Source organism: Grammomys surdaster, unplaced genomic scaffold (genome assembly GCF_004785775.1).
Source record: "Grammomys surdaster isolate TR1022 unplaced genomic scaffold, NIH_TR_1.0 232, whole genome shotgun sequence".
In the NCBI taxonomy this organism is placed as follows: Eukaryota; Metazoa; Chordata; class Mammalia; order Rodentia; family Muridae; genus Grammomys; species Grammomys surdaster.
Genome location: NW_021604677.1, coordinates 650141 through 676735, shown reverse-complemented (window position 1 = coordinate 676735; position 26595 = coordinate 650141). Strand labels below are relative to the sequence as shown.

Sequence of the window (26595 nt, the reverse complement as noted above, 5' to 3'; positions counted from 1 at the left end):
ACTTTGACTTAGCTAGCCAATTATTAAAATTAATCAGCTGATTGTACAAAGTCTATTTGCATACACCAGGCACTCTGTAAGGTCTTAGTAAAAATCAAAGCAATTTTCATCGAATCCTGTAAAAAACTTCCTTTTTTGCTACTCAAGGCGGGCTATCAGAATGGTTGCATAATATATATTGGGAAGCTCAGTGGCAGGAAGCAGCTATCTCAATTTTTCTCACTTTATCTTGGCCTAACGTCAGAAGCTGTGCAGCAGTGCAGGGGAAAGAGGCCTGGCGAAACCCTTGCGAGCAAAGCTCCCTTTGTGTTGGGACTGTGTCTGGCTTTCGACACCTAGTCCTTGCAGGGCTAGACTTCCTTTTGATTTTCCTCTTCTTGTGCTCTTCCAGACTCGCGCGGCTGGACATTGTGCTTGCTGGATTTTTCCCGGATGCTCCCGGACTAACATGGATGTCCCACCATCCCTTGCAGTGGAAGCTTGCTCCTTGGCGCAGTGAGTGAAGAACATGCAGCGACTGCTAATGGGTTTGGGAAGCGGAGACTCCTTCCTCTTTCTGTGACCATGCCGTGATTGTGTCTACGGCCACTACTCCACGTATCCTTCTTCTCATCCAAGCCCGGAGCCTAACGCTAGATCGGGGAAGTGGGTGCCGCGCGCGCAGGCACGGAAACATCATGAAGATTATTTCCCCAGTACTAAGTAATCTAGTCTTCAGTCGCTCCATTAAAGTCCTGCTCTGCTTATTGTGGATCGGATATTCGCAAGGAACCACACATGTGTTAAGATTCGGTAAGATTCCCCGCATCTCACGGTCACCTAGTGTAGGCTCCGAGGCGCCGGATGTAAACAGGCGGTCGTTTCTGCCTGCCTGGCGTGGGCTTTCTGCTTCCAGACTCTCTCCCTCCAGGGTTTTAAAGACCGCCCCCTGCTTTCATTTATTCTCTCTATTTATCTTCATTTTATTTTGGTTCCCCGGAGGGTGAAGGAGGTTCCGGTGTGTGATACTACTCAGATACGGACGTATCGCCTCACCGTAGCCCGCCACGGGTATAGCAGTGATGGGGCACGGCCAGCCTAGGCTGCTTTGGTCTCCCCGGGAACCTTCCAGCTGTCTGGGTGCCGCGATTTGAACCAAAGCTAGAGCTAGGGTTGGCGAATGTATAGCTTGTACTACGGAAGAGTTAATGTCTGGTAACTCTTCCCTGAGTTGCGTGTGTCCGCTTCTGCCGGGACCTGCCTAGGTCCTCACTTGCAACCAGAAGGCAACAGCCCTTTTGGTTTCTTTTGTAAGAGAAGCTTATTGGTCAATTTAATCTTTTTTTTTTTTTTACCTCCTCGATGGTCTTTCTGATATGCAGAGCTTTAAGAAATAATGTTGTATAATTTCAGGCTTTATTAATAACGGTAAGATGTCACTCAGCGCCCAGGGAAATAGTGCAATCATGACAGGCTTCTTGTTTGTTTTGTTTTTTAACTTGCTGAGTTCTTTCACAGCTTTCCGTTCCCCCCTCCACCCCGCGCGCCCCACCCCCGCACAGAGTCCGGACCTAATAAATAAGGAACCTAGTAACTGGAGGCAGAGGGAGGAGGGGTGTTGAATGTGTGGGTCTAAGTGCATCTTTGTTTCGCTCTGACATGGATAAAAGACCCCCAGATAGTCACATTTGAGAAGGATTTATAGCTTTCCTAGGAATCTGGGCTTCTTTTTCTCTTGAAGGAAAATCTAAACGTGGGGTTCCAGTGTGTTCCCTGGTTCTGAGGTTTGCTTAAAGGAAGTGAAGTGGTGGAAATGCTTGGCTGCTCAGGCTGACCAACTGGGATTTTTAGTAAGAGCAGAACTCCTTAGGGGAAGTTCCCTAAGGAAAGAGTCAACAGGGCAAAAGCTCCTCTCTCTCTCTCTCTCTCTCTCTCTCTCTCTCTCTCTCTCTCTCTCTCTCTCTCTCTCATCTTGAGGTCCGGTTATTATTCAACATCTTAATCTCAATCGCAATTTAGGACACGGGGAGCACAGACCTCAACCAAAACTCTGAAACTGAACAGCATCACTAAGACCTTCTTTTCATTGCGCTGAGCAAATGCTCTGTCACTTTTTAACTACATTTTGTTTGGACCTTGTAATTTTTTCCTTAAGCCAGTTAGCAGAGTGCTTTTGTTCAAAAGTTTTAGAGCTTAGGTCTTCCTTCTCAGATGCGCTGGGATTTTTCTGGGCACTATACCTCAGTCTGCTACTGCTTCCCCTTTGTATACCTTGTGCACTAAACCCTGGGAGAAGGCAGGAGGCCAGCTCAGTCAGGAGCAGCCCACTAGATAAAACCCACACTGCGGAAGGGAGAAAATCGGTTCTTATGGAAAATCTCATGTGATCCCAGAAACAGTGCTTTGTGACAGATATATTTCACCATCGAGGAACTGAGTTCAGTGACTGAGAGCTGGGAAGCTGCCACTTTCCACAAGTTCTTTGAAAGAGATTTTTTCTTCCTTTGGGAGGTAAAGTGGGAGGGAAGGAGGAGTGGCCTTATGTCTGGGAGCTTGAAAACTGACTCTTGAGAGAGGAGATGGGAGTGATAGCAGCCAGTATCTCTGCAAAAGATAAAATTTGCTCATCTGAGCTCTGTCTGGCAGGAGAGGGAAATCTTTGCAAGAATCACCAACAACAAGGACGACTTTTTATAAAGATCCTCCCCTCCCCCTGATCTGTTCTAGCTTAGTTTTAAAGCCTCAAAGAATAACTTGGTATGATCCATCAAGGGAGGTACGATCATTTCAGAAAATGACTTTGAAAAATGATCTTTCCGTCCTCTAGAAATAGCTCTCCACCCAGTCACATGGAACCCAATCTGTTTTCTGGCTTTGTAAGGTTGTTGTTAAGAAGTGAACAAGTTTATATATCAATGGACATTTCTTCAGAAAAGTTTGGCGTTTTGGTTCAATTTAAGTGATCAGCTTAAGTGTGTTCATTCCCCATACTCTCAAATGACACTGTTTCAACATTTATTCTGCTAGGAAAGTTAATGTCAATTGCTTCCATACAAAGGGGAAACACACTATAGACTGATGCTTCTTCTCAACCTCTCTAATGGTGCAACCCTTTAATACAGTTCTTTGTGTGTGGTGACCCCCAACCATAAAATTATTTCCGTTGCTACTTCATAATTGTAATTCTGCTACTATTGTGGATTGTGATATTTTTAAGGATAGATGTTTGCCAGAGGGGTCTCAACCAACAGGTTCAGAACCATTGGTACAGATGAGTAAAGATCCAAGGTTTTCAGAATCTTTTAAAGCTATCCCCCAGATTATGTAAAGTATTGTCTGTGATAAGATGATGTGATCTTTTATGATATTAAGTTCTCATAATTTCTGACAAAGAACATGGTTTTCTCATTTGTGGTACAAATCTCACATTTACATAGGTAAATGAATTGCTGTATTTAGGATTTACTCTGTTCCTGTAGCCTCAGTTCTATACATTTCTCAAGAAATAAGTTTTGGGGCACTATATCTAAGTCTACTACTGCAAATAAAAAATAAATACCCACTTTTACACAATGCGTCAAATATAGTCTACTACCTTTCAAATGTATTTGCATACTACTGCATGCATGCTACTTGAGGTACTCAGATCTTTTTGCTATCATGGTAGCATATGTTGGGATGTAATTGTTGCATGTTTTTCATCTGAGCGGTGGGCTTTTATTTTCTAAGGGCTTTCATTTTGTAGTCCACTCATCTTAGTATTAGGAGTGCTCAGAATAAATCTTCAAGTCTAAATCTTAGCAGGAAAGGGAAGGTCAAAAGCCTCCTGAAAGAAAGGAAGTAGGTGCACATCACCATTATTGACAACTCTAGATTAAACAAGGGAAAGGTAGACTTACATCTGATAACGTCACACGGCTTCCTGTTGTTCTTTGCTGCTTCTGCTGACAATTGTGTAAAGTAATTAAATTGGCTGATTGAAGTCACAGTGGTCATGGAGCGATAAAGACCATTTGGATTTAATGGAATTTAAAACAACAGAGCACTGAGCACAACTCTTACCGAACAAGAATTTTAATGGCCCATTCAGGGTGCTGACTAAATAGAAAGCCCTTAACAAGTTTAATTGAAAGGGCAAGGCAGATTAGCACTATATAGTCTTTATGGTCGAAGATTGGGGAATTAAAATTATCCCTTTAAAAGACTCATTAATGCATTATGAAGATTTAATGTAGGTTAAATAAGTCTTCCTTGGACCCTCATCATGTACTGTGAACCTAGGTTTAGGACCAAGTTTCAATAAAGAAATATTTTTAAGAGTTGACTTAGTAAATGGAATTGCAGGTCTCTCTCTTCTCAAAAGCAAAGAACATTTCAAATTTTGTGAGTATATAAGGCACATAAATGGTAAGTCTCCAGGATAAATCTTTCCTTTGCTGTAACTGTAACATAAAGTGAGGCCAGCAAACAGGCTTGACTTCCCTTTGCCAGTTTTGATGTGGTCTGGTTTTGTTTGTTTTCTTGTTTTGTGTTGTTAGAAATAACCTTGCTTGTGGTAGGGAAGCTAGAGCAAAGGAAACTTTTCTTTCTGCAGTTTCATGACAATAACAGGAACAGATATTGGTCCCTTCTGTGCTCTCTTTGAAATACTAATCTTTGTCTTATGGAAGCATCTGCAATCTGTTTAACACTTTAGTTACTAAAGTTTAGTGCCTTCATATTTTCTTGTCCACTCCAGTCCCAGAATAGCAGCTTCTTGTTTTGCACTGGAAATTCTCAGGTGTGATCAGTCCCAAGACAAAAATCAAGATTCTGTCTGCTAGCCTCTTGTGAGCTTATTCATTCCCCTGGTCTCATGTTACCTGGAATTGCCTACTGGAGGTTGCCAATTCCTTGGATATATCCAGAGAAATGTAGAAACCTCAATTGCCATTTGTAAGTATCCAACATTTTAATTGTACACAGTCTTGGAAATGGTCTTGAAAATATGAATTAGACAAAACAAAACCATTAGCAGGTAGGATGGGTCCCCAAAGTCACCAGCTTTCGTTCCCCAGCCTACCTCCTATTTATTATCCAGACTTCCTAAGGCTGGCCTGGTCTCACTGATGTATAAACAGAGAAGCTTATTTGCCTTTTGGCTCACATCTATTACACCAAACAATTAGCTAATCTGATAAAAACCAATCTTGGTAATGTGAGTACGTGTTTAGGGAAGACTCATAAAGCCTTCCTGCAAGATTTTATTATTTTAATTTTAGTTTAGTTTTGTATTTGAGCATTGAAGATTTTGTTCAGTGATTGTGGTGTTCAATTAAAATTTTGTTCTTGCGTTATTTTTATTACCAATTTAAACCATTTATTCTCCCAATTAAAACTGAACAGTCTTTTCTCTATTTTGAAGAGAGCCAGTTTACTAGCCAGTGGGATCATGTGTGAAAATCTGAAAAACTGTCTGAGAAGGTTTTGTCTTTCAAACATTTTCCCTACTGGTGCATGCAATTTGATCAGTCATTCTTTTTGACTAAGCATTTGCTGTCTCCCATGGCCTTGTTTTAAGATAAGCATATTCTGGAATATACTGTGTAGTTAGGATACGTTTATTAGATTTATTGGTTCAGTATGTGACAGAGATGCTCAGACACAAAGGATTCTGGGTGACAAGGGGAGTGCTGAGTGTTTATCACTGACATGAATAAGAGGCTGAGTAAGGACAGACGCTAAATGACATGATTTCTGGACTCACTGCCACATACCTCAGTGTTTTGCAAATTTATCTTTTAAAAAAAATTTTTAGTGGAAATCTTTGAGCATATGTGATTATTTTAAATACAATGTTAATGATGTTATACTGACATATTTTTACCAATCGTGAAAAACAAACAAAAATGTTTTATGTTTTTTAACCTCTTTATTATTATTATTATTATTATTATTATTATTATTATTTTGCTGCTTCAAAAACCTTTATTTTTACTTGGTCCAAGACTTGGGAGAGGCTCCAGGGCAGTTACAAAGCTGCCTAGTGGCTTGAGAGGTTCATTCAGGTGGAGGTCCTGAGGCTGGCTGGTACAGAGCAGAGGATGGAGCCCCTTTGGAGGCATAAAGGCCTCCTGGTCATGTTTTAGAATCAGCTGCTCAAAGAGATACTCACCCAGAGATCATTGGGGCACGCCAGTCTGCGCTGGCTGTGGCCCTGCCAGCCTACAGAGGTTGGTCAGGTGGTTGCCCATCTTCTTGATGAGCTTCACATCCTCATCCAGGAAGTGGCTTTCCAAGAAAGCCACTGTCAATGCTGGCAGAACCCAGGACATGCAGATCCAAGAGGGCCTGGTTCAGATTCTTCTCAGGGCCGAGGAGTCAGTTAAATCAGTTAACTTCCCTTCATTGAATTAGGCAAGCATTTGGAAGGTATTGCCTCTAGTTTTCATTTCTAACTATTGCTCATCTATCTTCTATGCTCTGGGGATATTGCTTGTTATAAGCTGCAAAATCAACAAAGCAGAAAGTAAAGAAAACTTCCACGTTTGAAGCTCCAGCATATTCATCTACTTTTAGTTCCTGGGATGTTGGGTTTTTGATTTTTCTTTTTGCTTTCTAAATCATCTGCATTTGGATGAACAATATATCAGCTCCTCACGTGTTGGAGCCCTTTCTTCCTTAGAATGAAGAAATGAAATGAGAACTTTCAAGATAAATGAAAACTGTAGGACCCTAAATTACATGAACCAAGTGGAATTAGAGACCAAGACTAGTGTTCTAAGTTTAGAGATGAATCCACTGGGACAGTTAAGTAGCCAGCTTGTGGTCTATCAGATTTTAGGCTGGGCTAGTGATGTTTCTCCCTGAATTATGTCATTCTCTCAGTGTAATCTCTACCTCCCTCTGCTTTGCGTCAGTTTGAGGGAAAAGAATGGATTGCATTAGCTCCCTAGACATATGTGTCCTCTTTTTTCCATCTTTTCTTTCACAGAACATTCTTTCAGGTTATTAATTTTGTAGCTTTTTCATACTGGTGTTTGCCTTCCTTTTCCCAGTGCTTAAAGCTTTTGTCACATCTATTCATTCAACAAACAGGGTCAGGTAATTAAGAACTAGGATTTGAAGACTGATTTGTTGCTGTAAAATGAAAGAGAAAAATTATACACATATTACATGCCATTAACATGGTAAGTATATCAGAGTCTCCTCAGATGGAAGTTATTTTGCTTTTCAAATTTTATAGTAGTTGAGACTTTTCTTGGAGCTAAACACACACACACACACACACACACACACACACACAGAGAGAGAGAGAGAGAGAGAGAGAGAGAGAGAGAGAGAGAGAGAGAGAGAGAGAGAGGAAGAATTACAATGAGAGAAAGAACAAGAACTTAGGTATGAATTATAAGGAAAGCTTCATGACAGATAATACACAGGCTCTGTGGTGACATAAATACCACCCTGATTGGGTGGAGTGTTAGTATCTGGGTTACATGGTTTGAACACCTGTGTGGGTTCTGTGTGAGTCCTGTAAAGCCATTAAAACTGAGGCAACAAGATGCAAAGTGGTATGTCTTTTTCTTTTGTCATGTTCCTAGCAAAAGATGAAGGACTTTTGAGTATACTGCTGAAATGAATGCAAGGACCCATTCTTATATTATATCTCTGAAGTCTTTAACAAACTAGGTGACTGGGATATGTGTCACTGGTAGAGTGCTTACCTAGTATACTCAAAAGATTTAAACTCCAGTACTGAAAAAAATGCTCTTCATTTGAGATTGCAGATTGTATTAGTCATGATCCTTGGAGAAACAGGAGCTACTTAGGGAGGGTGATCTGCTTTCCCTATTATTAAAAAGTGAACCTCATCAAGAGACATTGTCATAGTCACTTCCAGAATGTTTAACCAAACGTCTGGGTACCACATGATCCAATCAAATTAGCACAGAAATAACCCATTGTGAAGATTCTTCCTGAGCAAAATTCTGCAGGAAGTAAGGGCTGTTTCATTTAGTGGGTGACCAAATAAAGTGGATAAGCCAAGAAGTGTGCTAGTTAATCTGAAGGAAAGTGCATTGAAAGACAACTTAAAAGTATTTTTCCTTCTTTGAAGGTTATAGTAAATTGTCTGCAGGGAATTCTTGGTATTTTATGCCTTGGTCTAAGACAGCTCTAGTACTTGAAACATGCAACTTATATCTGTGTATGTAATTAATAATTATATACATCATTATGTATATAATTTGTGTCAATTTGCAAAACTTAGTTGAGTATTTAAAATCAAATTTAAAGTATTCCAGTGAAATACTTATAATTCTACATGAGCTCAGGAGCTTGTATTGTGAGTTTAATAGTGTAAGTTCTAATCTTATGGTGGTCATAAATTAGGAGGTATAATTAAAGCTCCTTTCTGGAGAATGTTTATTACTTTCCATCTGTTAAGCTTCAAGGGTGTTGGAATTAATAGAAAAATTCATAGACCTTCACAATTTTACCTGTAAAGGTTTATTTTAATGGAAGTTATGTTGGTGATTTAGTATGTATATGTGGAATAAACTACTGTTTGTTATCACTCATGAACTTCTTGCTCTATTTCTTAAAACTGTGTCTAAACATTTAAAGTAATCTAATTCTCTAAATTACTCTTGATAGTCTTTCTTGTAATGCACCAGAATCTATTACAAGCAACCAGAAAATGCTTTCTTGAGTAACAGAACAAATTTCTTTCTGGTTGATTAGTTTTATGGAAGAGAAGGTCCATGGTTTCTGGTTCCTTTTACAATATCAGCACTTTAACTGTTCTCAAATATCGAGAAAATAAGTATGAAGAAAAAGAAGAGAATAATCAAATAATTCATGCTGAGTCAGGTAGCTTAAGGTTTTCTATTTCTTCACAAGAACATATACACACAGACCATTTCTGAAAGGCTGTGCTTTGTTTTGCCCATGGTTTATGTCTCACCTTGGTATGTGACAAAGTAGTTTTATTCAGTGCTCAAAGTGTGCTAGTGACTGTGTTTTGGTCATTTATAGTGAATCAAGAAAGTTTCAAACATTCTAATATGCAAAATTGTTTGAGATGGCCAAGAGGACCTGTTTCATGGTTTCGATGAGTGCTTCAATAAGGAGTTGTCCTAGGCAACATTTCAGGACTCTTCTTTAAGGTGAACAGACTGGCCTGCACAGTTTGTCTCACCATTGCTTCCTAAGACTATTTTGAGGAACTATTATTTATCTATTTTAAAAGATGATCCATTGTTGAGGGATGAGTATAGAGGCTGGTGAGAAGAAATGAATGATGAGCTGCCAAATCCTCTCAACAAATCCTATCACTTATAATACATAGACCATTTGGAAAATAAAATCAACTACATATGATATTATATGTATAGAAAATTATATGTTTATTGAAAGCATTTATAACATGATTTTGGTTAGAAAAGCTTTGCGACTATTGCAAATACTTAAATTAATTATTTATGATTTTTTTGAGACAAGGTCTCGCTAAGTAGCCTTGAGTGTACTGGATCTCACGAGGTCACTAGGTAGATCAGGCTGGCCTCTAACTCTTGGAGATTCACCAGATTCCCAAGTGATGAGATTAAAGGCATATGCCACAGTGATATGATAGCCATTGAGTTTTTAAATGATTAGTTTGCAGAAAAGGACAGAGGCAGTCATGAGTTCTGTTTTGTTTTTTTACATGAAAGTAGAAATAGACTAAATTCTAGTATTATAAAAAATATATGCAATTTTAAGCTAAGTCTAGTTTTTTTTTTTAACTGTTTCACTAATCTTTGGTTCTTTTCAAAGCCTTTGTCTTCTTTTAATTCCACATTAATCTCATTTTAAGATCTGATCGAAGTTTTGTTTTCTTCAAAAGGTATATTTTTAAACAAATGTGCTGCTACATAAACTCAAACACTGATTAGACAATTTATTTGGGTGAATAGTTCTCCTTTTTTTTTTCCTTTACATCAGAAGTGGAAGAGGATAAATAATTTAAATCCTGATCCCAATGATGAAGTTTCTGTGGTTGAAGATGACTTAACTTTTTCATAGACTTGTGGCATTTTTCTATCTTTTTCTTTAGTTCCTTTCCTACAGTATTTGAGTATTTGCAGTGTTAATTTTTTTTTTACATTTTTTAGTTGAATTTATTTCTCAGTATTTTATCTAAATTTCATAGTTTTATGGCATAGGCCTTTCATTTCTTCTTTTCTTGCTCCCTCTAAGTACTTAACAAGACAAAAGAAAACAAATCTCTCTTAGATAGGTGAATAATTTTTTGAGTTAGATGGGTTTTATAATTTTTACATTAGTTTTCCTGTTTTTATAATTGGCAGGTTTAGTTGACTGTTGGTAGTTATGTCTAAGTTATGCAAAATAATGAGTAAACTTGGTAGATAACAGCTGGGGATTGGATATATCACTCATAGAAGATAGTGTTGGTCTGTCAGGAAGCCTCTTAAGGGACAACTCATTCTTTCAACCTGAGCACATAGAATATTTATACATACCACCCCATAGTCCAAAGGAATTCTCAAAAGGTGTTGTTTTATAAATATTGTCTAAGATGATGTATGGTTGTGAGACCTTTTTCTTTTCAACTTTCCACAAAAGAAGCTTGCTAACTTTTACCTTAGACATTTGCATTAGTATAATTTAACAATATTTATTTATATTTGGAGACATTCTTTAGTACTTAGAAATTATACTGTTAGATACATATACATATGATTTCATGTCTGAGTTTGTTCAATCAATCAATATTCCAACTAAGAATTTGTTACAAATTTTCCATTATTCATTTAAAACATTTGACTAAAGTTGCAACGTCGGACACTATAATGGGGCAGTCCCATACTACTTGTATCCTTGACTTTTGCACCCCTCCAATATTTGCTCCTTGGCCTGTTCTTGACAGACACTTGGTTTCTCTCATGTCTTGGGGTTTCCATTTCATATTTAGCCTAGCTCCTATAGTACTGTTCATTACCTCCATAGAAGGTGCATCTGTTGTAAACTGATCCTGCAATGTATTTCCTGACCTCTCAGGGCTTTTCCTTGAAGTCTGAATGGAACTCTTCATGATCCCTTAACTCTTATACTGTATATGCTTCCAAAGTCAGCATCACATAAATAATGATAAGGTCTCCACTTCCAGCTCCTGAGATGGCAGAACCCATTTGCACACATGGCTACAGTATCCTCCAAGCAGTTGAGCATTGTGAAGTTAATCCTGAGAGAGTACCTTAAGAGAGGCCCTGTGCAGCAGGTCACTGCAGTGCTCTCTTCTGAGAGTTTTTTTTGAATGTGCCTACACTTTTACATCCTTGGCCGTGTGATGGGTTGATCACTGATTCTTGCGGTATCCTCAACAGATCTTTGCTCTTCTCTCAAAGCAAACTATTCCAGTGCGTGGCTTTCTGTAATCGTTTTAATTTCTTGATCAGTACTATTGTCCATTTCTACAGCTTTATACTGGGCAATTTTATCACACTGCAAGGTTTTGTATTTCTGAAATGCTTTCAGCTCTTGATTCTCACTGTTAGTACTATAAAAAGAGCTTGTAATAACTATGTAACAACCTGAAGGGTGAATTTTCTGGAAATTATTTTTTTCCAAATTAATCAATCCATTTTCTTGCACTTTATTCACTCATTACATCTTAGGGGATGGATAAAATGTAGATAGGTTATTTGACAGATTATAAAATACATGGTCTCTGATATAATACCCGATAGGATCCTCATTCCTTCTTGAAATCTCATGAGCATGTTGCTCACCAGCTGTGATAGGTAGCATAATTGTCAACATCAACAAGATCTAGAATCACTTAAGAGATGGGCCTGTGAGCATGCCTGAGGGCGATTGTCTTGATTACCTTAATTGAGGTGGAAAGATCTACCATACTACATTCCATGACTAACATCATAGACTATACAAATGGAGATGGGAACTATACTGAATTCACATATTCATTGATCTCTGTTGCTCATTGTGGATTTTGTGTTATTTTGTCACTTGGGTTCCTGTCACTGTGAGTTTCTTACTGTGATAAAATGCTACAGGGAACTGTGAGCCAAAAGTAAACCCTTGCTCCCTTAACTAACCTTTGTCAGGGTATCCTACTATTCATATTTTTATCGGCATTCTGGGTTTATCTTACCCACTTATCCACTCTTTCCTGAATTCATCCCACAAACTATTTCTAAATGCTTCTGAATTATATTGTCAGAGATAATAACTTCATGGCCTCATTCAAGGTATCATTTGTGTGTGTGCGTGTGTGTGTGTCTTAGTCTATTTTTTTATTGTTGTTGTTGTTGCTGTGAGAAATATCTGAAAGAAACAATTTTTAAATTTTTTTTAAGTGTGATTTTGGCTTGGAGTTGCAGAAAATTTAGTCCAAGGTATTCTGGCTCCATTTCCATGTGCCTGTGGGTAAGAAGTACATCATGGGAGATTGGGCAGGGTAGAGCAAATGCTCATTGTATGGCTTCAGAGAAAGGTGCAGGAAACAGAGAGAGGGTGGGGGAGGTGGGAAAGGGGAGAGAGGAGAGAGAAGCTCACAAAGACCCATATCTTCCACGTAAATCTCACTTCTTCATCTTTATAACTTCCTAGTAATGTCACAAATTCCTAAAACTACCAAGAGATTAATCCATCGATTATACCATTAATCCATTGATGATATATGTCAGGATACAGCCACTTTCTAAAAGTCCATATGGTGGCAGTCAAGCCCTAAACTCATGAACCTCCAGGCCATCTCAGATACCAAGAGTCAAGTGGACATAAATGGTCACATATAGATGTCAGAGTCTCTCCACCACTGAAGGAGAGATAGAATCCTTTTTGAGGCAGATAAAGCAATGTTTGTAATCTAACTGTATGCCAGACTGGCCCTTTGGAGTGCAGCCTACTTGTCAGTTCTTGCTTAGTGTTGGCTCTGATATGATGGGGCAAGGATTGGTATGGTGCTGTGAACAGGAATCTTACAGTTCTGATTTGCTGAACAAATTCCATGTCTTACTTGCTAATCACACTGTTATCCTTGATGCTTAATTATTTTCTGTAGGGAAATAGAATTGTTTGAGGCTTTCAGGAAATTAAATTGAACTTCAAAAGCCACTTCCACATAACAATTAACATTTTGAAATGGGTAATTCCTCAGGGTTTCTTGCTTGGTGAGTTTACTCAGTTCTCCCCCCCCCCCCCGCCTTTAGGAATTCTTCTTTTAGATAGAGAATTTATTTGTTCAATTAACTTGAGATTTTATTTTTAAAAGTTGGGGGGGGGGTTAAAACTTCGTAAGTCTTTAATAAAATGCCACAAAATATAATGTATGGCTTCAATGTTTGAGACAGACCAGTACTGTCAATTGTGGAGAAGAGATTGTAACTGAGCTCTCAGTTTACCTTTAGAAGTGAGTTCAGTGTGAATATGATAGAGCTGCCCACGGCCAACCCAATCATGTTTAAGGAGGTGAATTTACATGTGGTTTCTGTAGAATCTACAATCTCAGCACAAGTGGTTTCCTTCTTGTTTCAATAAGGCAGGAATTCTAGAGAGATGTTGCCAGGCACACTGTGCCTTCTGAATACACTCTCCTCTGTATTTATTAGGAATTCTTCTAATGCTTTCTGTTTGCTTTCAAGCTTAGTATTTCCTGATTTTTTTTGTATACAAATATAATGAATCTTAACACCACATCCTCTCTTATGTCTTAGAACTACAGAATTCTCCTTTGATTATTGCCATGCATTAAAATTACAGAAAACACAACTGTTAATAATCTACTTTGTCAGAAGTTGTCAGAGTATTCTAGAAAAGTCACAGAAAGTGTGGCTAGAAAATTGTGCTTCTGGGACCAGTTCTATCATTTTGAGACAAGTTACTGAAATCTTGAGCTACAGTTCTTTCTTAAGAAATTAATCACGTCTGGCTTATTTGTTTGTTCTCAGATTTTATGAAAAAGAATCTCTTCTTTTTGGAAAAATATAAATATAAATTCCCTTTTTTGTGCTTCTGAAAATTTGGGGTTGAAGGAGCTTCTGAACAGCAAGTAGCTCTGCATTGTGCAAGAGCCTGCTTGTCAGGTTCTGTTCTATGTGTTTATTGACTACTAGCTTCAGCTTCTGTGCAGCTGAGATACAAATTCTGCCTTGGGCTTTTATCCACAGATCTGAGAGGATGAAGGCAGGCAGGCACCTGTAATTATATTGGCAGTGATGAGCTGCAGCTGAATTGCATAGTGCATTAGGACTTTTCTGTGCTACTTGGCTTTGGTATTGCTGTAGTGATTCTGAAGGTAATAGGCAATGGTTTACAACATGTTTATCTTTCTATTATCCATCCTAAAATAAGCCAAGAATCTCCATAGGTGTGCAGGAGTACTTTTGTTGTAGATAAATGATATGAACAGAGTATAACTGCCCTTTTATGGATGCTACTAGATTATACATGGAGGGATGGAGTGAAGATTGCTTTTTCCACTGACGTTTGCAAAATCTTAGATTCGAGGATTCATGATTAAAAATATTACTCTGTAGAAATATAAGACTCTATGTTTTGCAAATGATTGTCTCATTTCTTCAGTTCCTTTCTTCAGGATTGTTCATGATAATATCTACTCACTTGGTCTATCTAGGAGGTACTTTGGGACTAGTTGGACTTTCAGGTTAATAATTGTGCAGGCGAAGGAAGCTAGTACAAGGACAAATTTGTTCCTAGTGAGAATTCCCTTTCAGCAATTAATCTATTTGTTCCTACTTCTCTAAAGCATTATAACAAAATTTTATGCTCAATGTCAATTAAGTGGGAAAACCCATTTCTAAACAGCGCCTGCAAAATGGTATTTATGCAATCAAAAGGAATTGATCTCCTTAACTCATGCTAGTTTCCATTTCCCTTTCTTTAGTTGAGAATTCTGGCAACAGAGTCAGAATGATATGATAAGGAGATTTAAAAACATTCTCAGAATTTATTAAGTATGCCTTTTTTTTCTTTTTTTTATTGGATGTTTTATTTACATTTCATATGTTGTCCCCTTACCTCATCCCCCACCCACCCAGGAACCCCCTATCCCCTCACCCCTCCTCCTTCTTCTCTGTGGATGTAACCCCTACCTACCCCACCCACTCCCACCTCCCCACCCTCAAATTCCCACCCCCTAGGCCGTCCAGCCTTCATGAGGTCAAGGATCTCTTCTTCCACCTATGCCCAGCAGGGCCCTCCACTCTTACATATGCAGCTGAAGCCCTGGATCCCTTCCTAAGTGCTCTCAGGCACTTAGACCCAGGTTTAGACCCTGGGAGCTGTGGTTGGTTGGTATTGTTGCTCTTCTCATGGGGCCACAAACCCTTTCAGCTCCAATGGCCTTCACTCTAACTCCTCCATTGGAAACCCCATTATTAGTTCAATGGCTAGTTGTGAGCATCTGCCTCTGAATGTGTCAGACTCTTGAAGACCTCTGAGGAGACATCCATATCAGGCTCTTATCAGCATGCACTTCCTGACTTCCACATCAGCATCTACCTTTGGTGATTGCACATGGGATGGATACTCAGGTGGAATGGTCTTCAGATGGCCCCCTCCTTCAGTTTCTGTCCCTCACTTTGTCTCCATATTTGCTCCCTTGAGTATTTTGTTGCTCCTTCTAAGAAGGACCGAATCACCCCCACTTGGTCTTCCTTCATCATGAGCTTCATGTGGCCTGTGAGTTACATCTTGGGCATTTCAAGGTTCTGGGCTAATATCCAATAATCAGTGAATGAATACCATGTGTGTTCTTTTGTGATTGGCTTACTTCACTCTGAATGATAATTTCTAGTTCCATCCATTTACCTAGGAACCTCTCAAATTCATTGTTTTTAATAGCTGAGTAATACTCCATTGTGTAAATATACCACATTTTTTGAATCCATTCCTCAGTTGAAGGACATCTGGGTTCTTTCCAGCTCCTGGCTATTATAAATAAGGCTGCTATGAACATAGTTGAGCATATGTCCTTGTTATAAGTTCGAGCATCTTCTGGGTATATGCCTAAGAGTGGTATAGCTGGATCCTCAGGTAATGCTATGTCCAATTTTCTGAGGAGCTGCCACACTGATTTCCAAAGTGGTTGCACCATCTTGCAGTCCCACCAACAATGGAGGAGTTTTCCTCTTTCTCCACACCCTAGCCAGCATCTTCTATCACCTGAGTTTTTAATCTTAGCCATTTTGACTGGTGTGAGATGGAATCTCAGGGTTGTTTTGATTTGCATTTCCCTGACGACTAAGGACACTGAACATTTCTTTAGGTGCTTCTTGGCCATTCGAGTTTCCTCCGTTGAAAATTCTTTGTTAAGCTCTATACTCCATTTTTTAATAGGGTTATTTGGTTGTCTGGAGTCTAATTTCTTGAGTTCTTTGTATATACTGGGTATTAGCCCTCTATCAGATGTAGGATTGGTAAAGATATTTTCCCAGTTTGTTGGTTGTCGTTTTGTCCTATTGACAGTGTCCTTTGCTTTACAGAAACTTTGCAATTTTTTTTCTTAAACATTTTCATGCCCATATGACTTTCATAGAGTTTAGGAACAGAGGTAAATGTTAGATAGCTGTATCCAGGGCAGGAAAAATGAAAATCTTCTTGTATTTTACACTGATTCTCTTTGACTTACATTTTCTGATTCATTCTGGTAGACAAATAAGTTGCCTTGTCTTTTTTGACTTTCTTAAGGTAGGCACAAGTCCTATCTGCATCTATTCCCAGGTTTCCTCCACCTTCCTTTACCATGCTTTTCACGTATTATGCCTGACATCCTCCTCTCAGAGTCTTGCTCTTTCTCTCTTTTGTAGTCAGTAGCTCAATTCAACAGTGGCATACAGACTAGTGCAGATGCCAAGGAGGGTACTTGGGCACTCTCTGATGGCATACAGTATGGCTACAGCAGCTACAGAAACCATATTTTATGCTCTAAGTCAACACACAGATATGGCTGGTTGGGTGAATTAGGACAGTAGAATAGTGTAACTGCAACATATTCTACTTTATTGTATAACATTTGCACAGTTGCACACACCATATTTATTTTTCTATATCATAACTATGCAAAAGTAGTTGCAATTAGCTTCATTTTACATCCAAGGAAATAGATGTTGAGAAAGGTAACTTTCTCCAAATGTCCCAAATCTCAAGCCCTTGAAAGTTGTTTTAGAGTTTTAACAGTGTCCTATATTCTTTTCATCTCAATAGGTTTTAGTTGAACTTTATTGCACTTCACTACTGTCTGGTTTTGAGGTTTTTATACAATCTCAGCTGTAACAAGAGTGGAGGTTTCCTACATCTTAGTAGATAGAAAGACTATCTTAGCAGAATGAGCCAAGCCGTTTTAAAATAAATCCCAAATGAATCCCTTTCCAATTATGGGTTACTTCTTACATGCAAAAAATATATAGAAGAGCATGCATTATCTGGTTTCTAGAGTATAGGCCAGTATCAAAATGATAACATAATGATAAATTTAATAATGGTAATGGCTGTATGCTCTCAAGTATCTCACAAGCCAGGTACTATGAAGGAGTTTGAAAACATAATTTTAACTAAAATTCAAACTGATTGTTTTTTGTCAGTTTAGAGTGTGAGGAAACTAAGACATCAGAAAATAAGTGATTCACTTTATATTTCTCTTCTGGTAAGTTATCAGACTCAGAATATCAATATTTACTTTTCTGGCTATAGAGCCACTGTTCACTATTCTTCTCTATGCACATATTCTGGCTTTTGGATAAAATAGAGAAAATGCTCAGGGATTAGTGTCATCAAATGAACACTTTTTGTTCTTCCTTTCTTTGTTGTCCATCATTCTACTTCTATTGGGTTCAGCTCACATCGGGGACATGCTGGAATAATAAAGAGCGAACTAGTCCATGTCTAAGAACACTACAATTAAGAGTGTTGAAATGAGGTTTGGTCAGCCTCTACCATCTGGTTGGATCAGCTATCCAACTGCTGCTACATTCTGTACCAATGAGCTCCATTTGTTTGGCGGACAGCAAGGATTCAAAAGAGACTTCATTCTAAAACTTTCTTCATTTGAGAAGGTGTTTAGTATAGGATAGATGCTGATACTGCTTTTTGTAGTCCAGGGGTTACAGTTGGGTTTAGTCCTTGAAGGAAGATATGGCAACAGGGTTCAATAGGTATGAAGGGGAGTATGCAACTTTCTCACTGCTGAGGTGTTATGTCTTTTAACTTATGTTCATTATTCTTTATTACTCCCAAAGGAAAGAAAATGAGATGTCTTAACACTATTTCATCACCAAAGCTCATAATTCTTGAAGATTTAAAGAACTCAAAGTATTACTTTTGAAGTCATAATGATCGTAGGTTGATATTTTTAAATTCTTACTAGACAACATTTCTCAAACCAACATTTAAGCACACATCATGTAGCTTGAACAAAGCCTAACTTTTTCTTAATCATCATTGAATCACTGTCTTCAAAGGGAATAATCCTCTGTTGAATAGTCTCTTAAAAATAGGAATTTAATGAAAATTCAAGGAAATGAGTACTGATTCTCATTTAGATATCCTCCCTTCTACTGGTAACAAGTTAAGAGACTGGCAGAATATTTATGATGACATTAGAATCTGATTATATGCAGAAAAAGGAAGAGTACTTTGTAACAATTTATTCTTCAAGTACAGATGACACTTTTCATGACATGAAAAAGGTTGTCCATATTATTGTATTTAATTTGAATTACATTTCCAGGTGTAATTCTGGCCTTGCTTCAGGAGAAATGACCCACACATACAAATAGCAGCAATTGTGAACTTAGTAAAAAGCAACTGAAATGCATGTCAGGGATTAAGAGTGGACGGCCCATCTCTAAGAATACAGTAGAGTGTTCAAATAATCAGTGGAGCCTCCTATTCCAGTGATTGAGTTAGATTTCCCCTGCTTTAATGTAGGGGGGATATTCTAAAGGTTATGAAATCAATGCAGACTGCCCTTGGATGGTATTATGTGCTTGAATCCAGGATCCAGATTCTTCTCATTGCCTGAAAGACAAATCATATTTTTTTTCCTCCTGAAGTCCTTCAGAAATTCCCAGAGTATGCTCAAGTATTACATGAATAATTCATTTTATTCTGTACACATTACAGCACTTAACAAAGGCTGCGGCCAGAATCCCCTCCTTAGGGAAGCTAATTTGAGCATCATTACGGCTGTGATTCTACAATGTTGAGCAGTTTTATGACCAACCTGATGAAGTCCTCCCTTCTTGTTCAGACCCTTTAGAGAAATACTTCAAGTTAGAAATTTTGCTGAGTATATTCTTGGAAGGAAATATTCATAGGATTTACTGTTTGTTCTACTCCCACTCTTGAATAGAAGAAGTCATTTTTGAATACAAACTTAATTCCTTCCTCACCAATATTTTTTACCAATAAAAAATCAAATGACATAATTTTGATGCCATATAAATATTTTTCTCAAATAACTCAATATTTCAGTTCCTATTCAACCAGGAAAAGAGTTATTAGAAAATATGTATAGACATCATTTTAGAATTCTCTTTGCACTTTTTCTGCTTTTTTTTTCTGTGAATTTTTTTGCAGATTTCTTGTAATAACTCACGCAAACATTAACATGTCCATAATACCTCAGAGGTCTCTCATTTACAAAGCTGCCATGTGGGACTATGGAGAGTAGATGGGATTTTATGAGCCCTCAATACCATTTTCTTTCCTAGACATGTTTTTTCAATCCAGTAACAGTATATAATGGTTACAATTTCCCCATATCTTTACTATGACTTAAGAACATTTAAAAATAGCAATCTGCTATGTGTGAGATGGCATCTCATTGTACATTTAATTTGCATTTTATTATTGATAAAATGCGAAAAAATCTTTTTCATATATCCTTTGGCCATTTCTATATATTCTTTGGAGAACTGTCTATTCATTGTCCATATTGCAATGCTAAAATAAGATTATTATTGTTCTTGTTGAGTTGTAGTTATTCCTTATATATGGTATATGTTGGTTCTTAGCTACTTGTAATTACCAATCTCGTTTCTAGAAATTCATTTAGAAGCATTAAAACTGGAAGCTCTAAGGGATATTTATATTCTCATGTTCATTGCAGCATTATTTCAAATAAACAAATTTTGGAAATAGAGAGGTGACAAAAAATAGCATATATACACAGTAGGATGTTATTCTGCTTTAAAAAATATTAATTCCTATTGATGAAGCTTTTTGGGTGTAGCTTCTGATATTACTAGGAGATAAACTATGAAAACAAACTCCCTGATACTCTGTCTCATACAATCTTTCTGCCTCCTCCTCCACAATGTTCCCTGAGTCTTACATGCAGGAGTGGTTTATAGACGTATCTGTTGGGACTGAGCTTCACAGCCCTATAGTTTAATTTGTTAGGGTTTTCTGTAATAGTCTCCATTTGTTTCAAACAGAAGTTTCCTTGATGATGGGTTAAGATTATATTTATCTGTGGGTATAAGGACAAATGTCTCCATAGTCTTGTTAGGAGAGATGCTAACAAATTAGTGGTTATATTGATTATACTAGTACTGATTAGTTTGCTGTATTTATGCTATCAGGCATAGTTGGTCCCTCTTATTGAGCAGGCCTTAAGTTTAATTAGCTGGTGGTTACCAACAATTCGTGTATGTGCTACTACTTTACCTTTAGGGTTATCATGCTATGATGCTCAACCTTGAACTGAACAAGGATGACACAAATGAACATGCTGAACTAGACAGAGACAAGTCCACAGGACTCAACCCTACAGAAAGCAATGTAGGCAATGAGGGAAACTTGGAATGGGAGAGAGGGTCTTCCCCAGGGAAGAAACACAACAATTGGTTCCCCAGAGCAAAATAGTCAACCCTGAAAATATAATACAGGTAGCATTATACAGACTTAGATTGTATTTAGGAATATATATGTATATTCATATATGCATGTAATAATAATTAATGAAAAAAGAGACTGTGAAGTTGAAGAAGAGTGGGGAAGGGTATATAGTAGGGTTTGAGGGGATTGAAGAGGTAGGAGAAATATATTTAAATTATAATCTCAAAAAAAGTTGAAATTCCTATTATGTGAGAAAATAAATGGATCTCTGGAAAATTATAATAAACCAGAGGATATATGCTGGACAGATACATGAGGAATCTAAATGAGTCTATCCCATAGATCAGAGAATAAAATGGTGGTTTCTAGAGACTTGAAAAATGAAAAGAAATAGTTGCTATTTAATAGCTATACCCCTTTGCTAGATGACTTAGTTCTAGGGTTTTATTGTACAACACTGCAGTCAAAATTAATATTCTAGTGTTTACTTACATAAGAATTTGTCTGGAGGGTAAATATACAGTGAGTTAAAGGTGCTTACTAATGCCATTAAGAAAAGGAAAAAAGTTAATATACCTTAGGAGGGTATTCTCTAAAGACAGAAAAGGAGTGTGTTTTTCTCACTTTTCACAGCAGTTGGTCAATGTGCATATGAAAATACCCATAGAGTTTCCCAACAGCCAGAGAAAGGCAATTGAAAACAAGCAATACATCATTTCACACTCATTAGTCTGTCTGAAATGAAAGAGAGCTATCAGATTCATGACTGTCTGCAGACGAGGGGTGGGGGAAGAGTGCTTTCATATATTGTGGATGAAAATATGAAGCAATGTAAGCTCTTTGGAAAGCAATCTGGCAGTATCTATCAAAATTAATTATACATACACACAAACAATATACTTTCTAGATCCTAACTCATAGAGCTAGGAGTACTTTCTCTGAAGACATAAGTGAATGAACATTTGTTTCAGTGATGTTTGTTGTGGAAAAAAATAAATTTCATTAGGTATATATTAAAAAAATCAATTATAGTATATTCACAAAACACATCACATTATAATGAAAATATTAGGATTACACCAAATGAGTTGGAAGAATTTTCAAAAGTAATTGTTCATTGAGATAAGGGGTAAATAAAATATAAATAATATAATTTTTATTCATTGTTTTTGTTCAACAGTCACAAAACCTCTGTATTCTATGTCATTGTATAATGTGTGCTATGTTTATTTTATGTTCATACATTAGTAGGTACAAATCTGCATATGATTATATAGGTAACGATCCCACTGATTGTTTACCTGGAGGCAGGGAGAGAAGCACCATGGTGTGTATATGTGGTTTCATAATATGCTATGCGTATTATATATATACTTATATACATATATGTATGTATGAGAAATACATGTAATTACATGCATAAGTGAATATGTACAAAGAGAGAGAAAATGGAAATGCAAATATTCCTGGGACTCTTTATTAGTCATTACTCACTTATTTAAGCTGATTTCTCCCATTTTGACAGGGGTCAGAAGAGGAGAAAGAGGAAATGTTTAGGCACAGAATATCAGGAGAAAATGAGAGCAGGTCAGTGGATGTGGAATGATAAGTTTATGAATCCCTGAAGACTGTGTTTCTGGAGAGCAGACACCTTTCCTCTATGTTGACATTCAGCTGAGATTCGTCCCAGTAGGAGCAGAGGTGAGCAAGCTAGGGCCAAACTGAATTGAACAAATTCTGACTTATACAGCTCATTATCCACATTTTGTAGAGTAGATCACAAGTCTATGGGTACAATGGTCTTTGGCATTTGTAGAGAATTAGGTTCTTTCTTAAAATCTGGGCCAGCTTTTTCATTTTTAATGAAGTATTCATTAAAACTCTCACATTTCAGACAGTATAGATCTCTTCCTATGTAAAGTTTTTCCAAATCTGGAGTGCAGGGAGGTGTGGAAGAGAGAGCGTCTAAGAGTCAGGAGAATCTTCACAGCAGGTTTTCTGGGTGAAAGCATTCATAGTTACTATGTATGAAAAGAAATGGGGAACTAATTTTCAGTAGCCTTTATTACATAGTCAGAAAGCACTGTATCTTTACTCTATCCAAGTTTTGGGGGCAAGAAAAAAATTTGTAGGAATAGTCAATTAAGACTGTAGAAGTTTGTTACACTAATATTGTGCAGTTCTGTGGTGTACCAATACAAATATTTTTATTAGTATTAGGTCTTTCTGAATTTCATATGTTTTGTTAAAATTCATCTCACATCTATCAGTTCTTTCCAGATCCATACCCAGTTCCCTATTCACTTCTCTCTCTCTTGCTCTCTCTCTCTCTCCTGCTTTCTCACTCTCTCCCTCCTCTCTCTGTGTGCTTGTATATATTTCCTCCTCCACTAAAATTCTTACATAATTAGATCTTACAGATCTTGAGAGGATAATTATCAACTTCATATAGAAACACACACGCGCGCGCACACACACACACACACACACACACACACACTGTTATAGCTAAAACAATCCTGATAAATCAAAGTGCTGCTGGAGGGGTCACTTTCACTGATTTCAAGTTATTCTACAGAACTATAGTAATAAAAACAACATATTGGCATAAAACTAGCCACATTGATCAATGGAATGAAGTTGAAGACTCAAATACTCAAACATAAAGCGACACACCTATGGATGCAAACACGTAAACACACACACACACACACATACACACACACACACACAACAATCCTATTTGTGCTGCCCACATATGTATAGATAGGTGTGTGTATTTTAAAAGACTCTTTTTCATTTTCACCTAAAGGAAAAACTTCCAAAGTTTTAACTTAAAATTTTCACTTCGTATGTAGTAGACATGAAGTAAATACATTTAAACTTAGAGACAGGGAACATATTTATTTTGAAATAATGAACTTTCCCCATTAATCCCATGATTCATAGGTAAATGGAACTTGAAGATGGATTTACTTTTAGACTTTCACTTGCCCTGTTCAGTCCTGCTATAGAGCTATAGAACGTTATATGTAAATGTTTCCAGTGTTTTCAGCTTTGATCTCTGCATAGGCAAAACTGCTCTACTACATAGTAACATCCTTCTAATGTTCTTGAAGACTTCAGCTCTGCCTTCTGATGATGTGTGCCTTCTCAGGGATCTTGACTGACTTGTGATTGGTGGGTTTTGTTGAATCTGAGTTCATCATCTGTTATTCCTAAACTAGAATATCCTGAGAACTTCCCTTCTTCCAGACTTGAAAACTGGGAAGCTCTTTTATTTTTACTTTCTCTGCTGTCTCTGTGTCTCTAGAAATGCCACACTGTTAAGTCTGTGTCACAGTTACAGAGGAACTGTAACTTTAGTGTTACAATTCCTAATTCTAGTTTTACTTATTTCTTTCTTTACTTACTGAGGAGTAGCAAACACTCCAGTGGTGCTTGCTCTCTTAGAAGCATTCCTTCTGCAATGGTCTATCAGTGTGACCTTAAACACGTCTATGGTCTGTAGAATGGGGAATATAATAACTCACTATTTTTAAGATTGTACAGTATCAAATATATACTAGGAAATCAAACAATGTAACTATCTTAATTGATTCCTTTCTTCCTTTTGTGATCTAGCTTGTGTACTGACAAGCTGATTTTCTTAAAAAGTAAATTTGCTGGGGCACATGGGTTTCTTGCCTTTTGTTTCCTATCAGACTCCAACTTCTAATTACTAAATGAAATCTTCTCAGGTTTGTCATGTCAAGTCCTATGTAGTCAGATTTCAGGACTATTTCCAGTAGTTGCCTGTTGTGCATACAATGACATGATGCTTTTCTTAAAATGCCAAGTTTATAGATAAAATACAATACATATAGTATCTCGTAACAAATGGGCATCGACTATAAGCAGAATGTTAGGAAACTAGGCATCAGAATTGTAGCTCCTTTATTGCAGCATGTCCTATGAAGGAATTTTATGTATCTGAGATAGGGAATCACCCTGCAGAACATTGGAGCAGAAGCCAATTACCACAGGGTATAGATAGGAGTACGTGTGTCTTTCAACATCATATATGGGTGAGCTGAGGCATACCAGCCTCCAGTCTACAGCAGATCCTCATCTCATTAAGCTGCTGTTGTTTAGAGGACTCTTTGAAGTATCCATACATTTAAGAAGAGCCAGGTGAAATGTAACTTCCATGTTCATTGTTCTAACTTTCTGAAATTCCATAGCTCTGTAAATAACTCTGTTATATGTAGTTACATATTTTGCCCTTTTGTCATTATGTATCCACATGAACACATATAATTGATAAGTAACTGACAAGTTGATAAGTAACCAGACATTTCTATACTTCCTTTTTATTTGTTGCTGTTGAATGTTCTTGGGTTTTCTAATATTTTTGAACATGGAATAACAATTACTAGGTTTGGATTATGATGATATGTTGAAACACAGTCAATAAGTTTTGAAATCTGAAATTAAATGACTTATTTAGATAAATAGGTCATTAACCCAACTGTAACCCTGGATTAGTCTGTCCTTTGTCAGGCTGGTACTAATTTTGTGTATCATTCATTCACTCATTCATTCATTCACTTTCTTTTTCCATCAATGAGTGTCAATGATTCACAGGTAATGGTAATTCTCTATCTTATTGTGAAATCTCTGAAGTGATCTGGTTGGCTCACAGACAATTTTCCTAAGACAAAGTTGCAACTGCTTTTCTAAGTTCTAACTTAGAAGCAGGTCTAGAGACATGTCTTGCTCATTGTACTCCATGATTAGGAATTATAGCCTGTTTGAGGCCACAGTCTATAGTTTATCATCTATAAACAAATATGTCAGGAATTTTTCATATAAACCAGACATTAAAATGACTCATATTCAAGAATCTCTGACATTAAAAATAAAGTAGAAAATCTAAATCTAAATCCAGGGTTCTTATGACTTTGGAGAGTGCTTGGTCAGCTCTGTTGGCTAGCTCTGTCTTGAGAATTCTTCAACACAACTTTGATTTGTTAACACATAGCTTTTAATGTTACTACCATTCACATCAGAATTAGGGAAATGCTTTTCTGCTAATGGTAGCTATTTTTGTAGCATTAAGTAAAAAGAACAAAATTGAGCATGCATTTTGTCCACATAGAAGAAAAGACTGAAAGCTTTCAGCATATAAAAAAGATCTAACCTTTGTGATATAATTTTTAAAATCTCAGTAGGATATTTCTCATGTGATTTTTAAAAGACTCGTGGAAACTTTGATAAGCCATAAAGAGAACTATATTGAGTTCATAAAGAAATAACGTAAGGGAATTGCCAATATTTTGAAGATGTCTATTTTAATAAACAACCAAAGGTGAATGAAAATCTTTGTTAGTTATAAACAACCCCCGTCCCCAATCAATGCAAATATAATGATCTAGTTAAGAACTCTGAAGGCTAGTGTCAGGGATTAAGAATTTGAAAGACATTAAAAAGTCTATCTATTGTATTGCTAGTTCCTCAACCTAGAACTGACCTTAATACTTGTATGTAATTAAAATGGTATAAAAGCAAAAAGGAGGGAGTATAGGATAGGGGGTTTCTAGGGAGGATGAGGAAAGGGGATGCCATCTGAAATGTAAATAGATAAAATATCCAATAAAAAATAAAAATAAAAGGAAAAAAAGTCTAACAATGCACTGAAACTTCAGTGAAAAAAGCAGAGGCCAGGGAGCTGGAGGAGCACAGGCTAGGGAGCTGGAGGAGCACAGGCTA

The 26595-nt window shown here is 37.3% G+C and overlaps 1 protein-coding gene across 2 annotated transcripts in view; it reads left to right on the top strand.

Moving 5' to 3' along the window:
* The first annotated feature begins 399 nt into the window (after positions 1 to 399).
* The window catches only part of Grik2 (glutamate ionotropic receptor kainate type subunit 2), a 657422-nt gene continuing 631226 nt past the window's right edge, over positions 400 to 26595 (top strand). The window contains exon 1 of one of the 2 annotated variants that reach the window (XM_028773628.1): positions 400 to 792. In XM_028773628.1, coding sequence (XP_028629461.1) covers positions 678 to 792 — 115 coding nt within the window. In that variant the 5' untranslated portion in view covers positions 400 to 677. The remainder of the gene's footprint in view (positions 793 to 26595) is intronic. The other variant, XM_028773629.1, reaches the window with a different exon arrangement.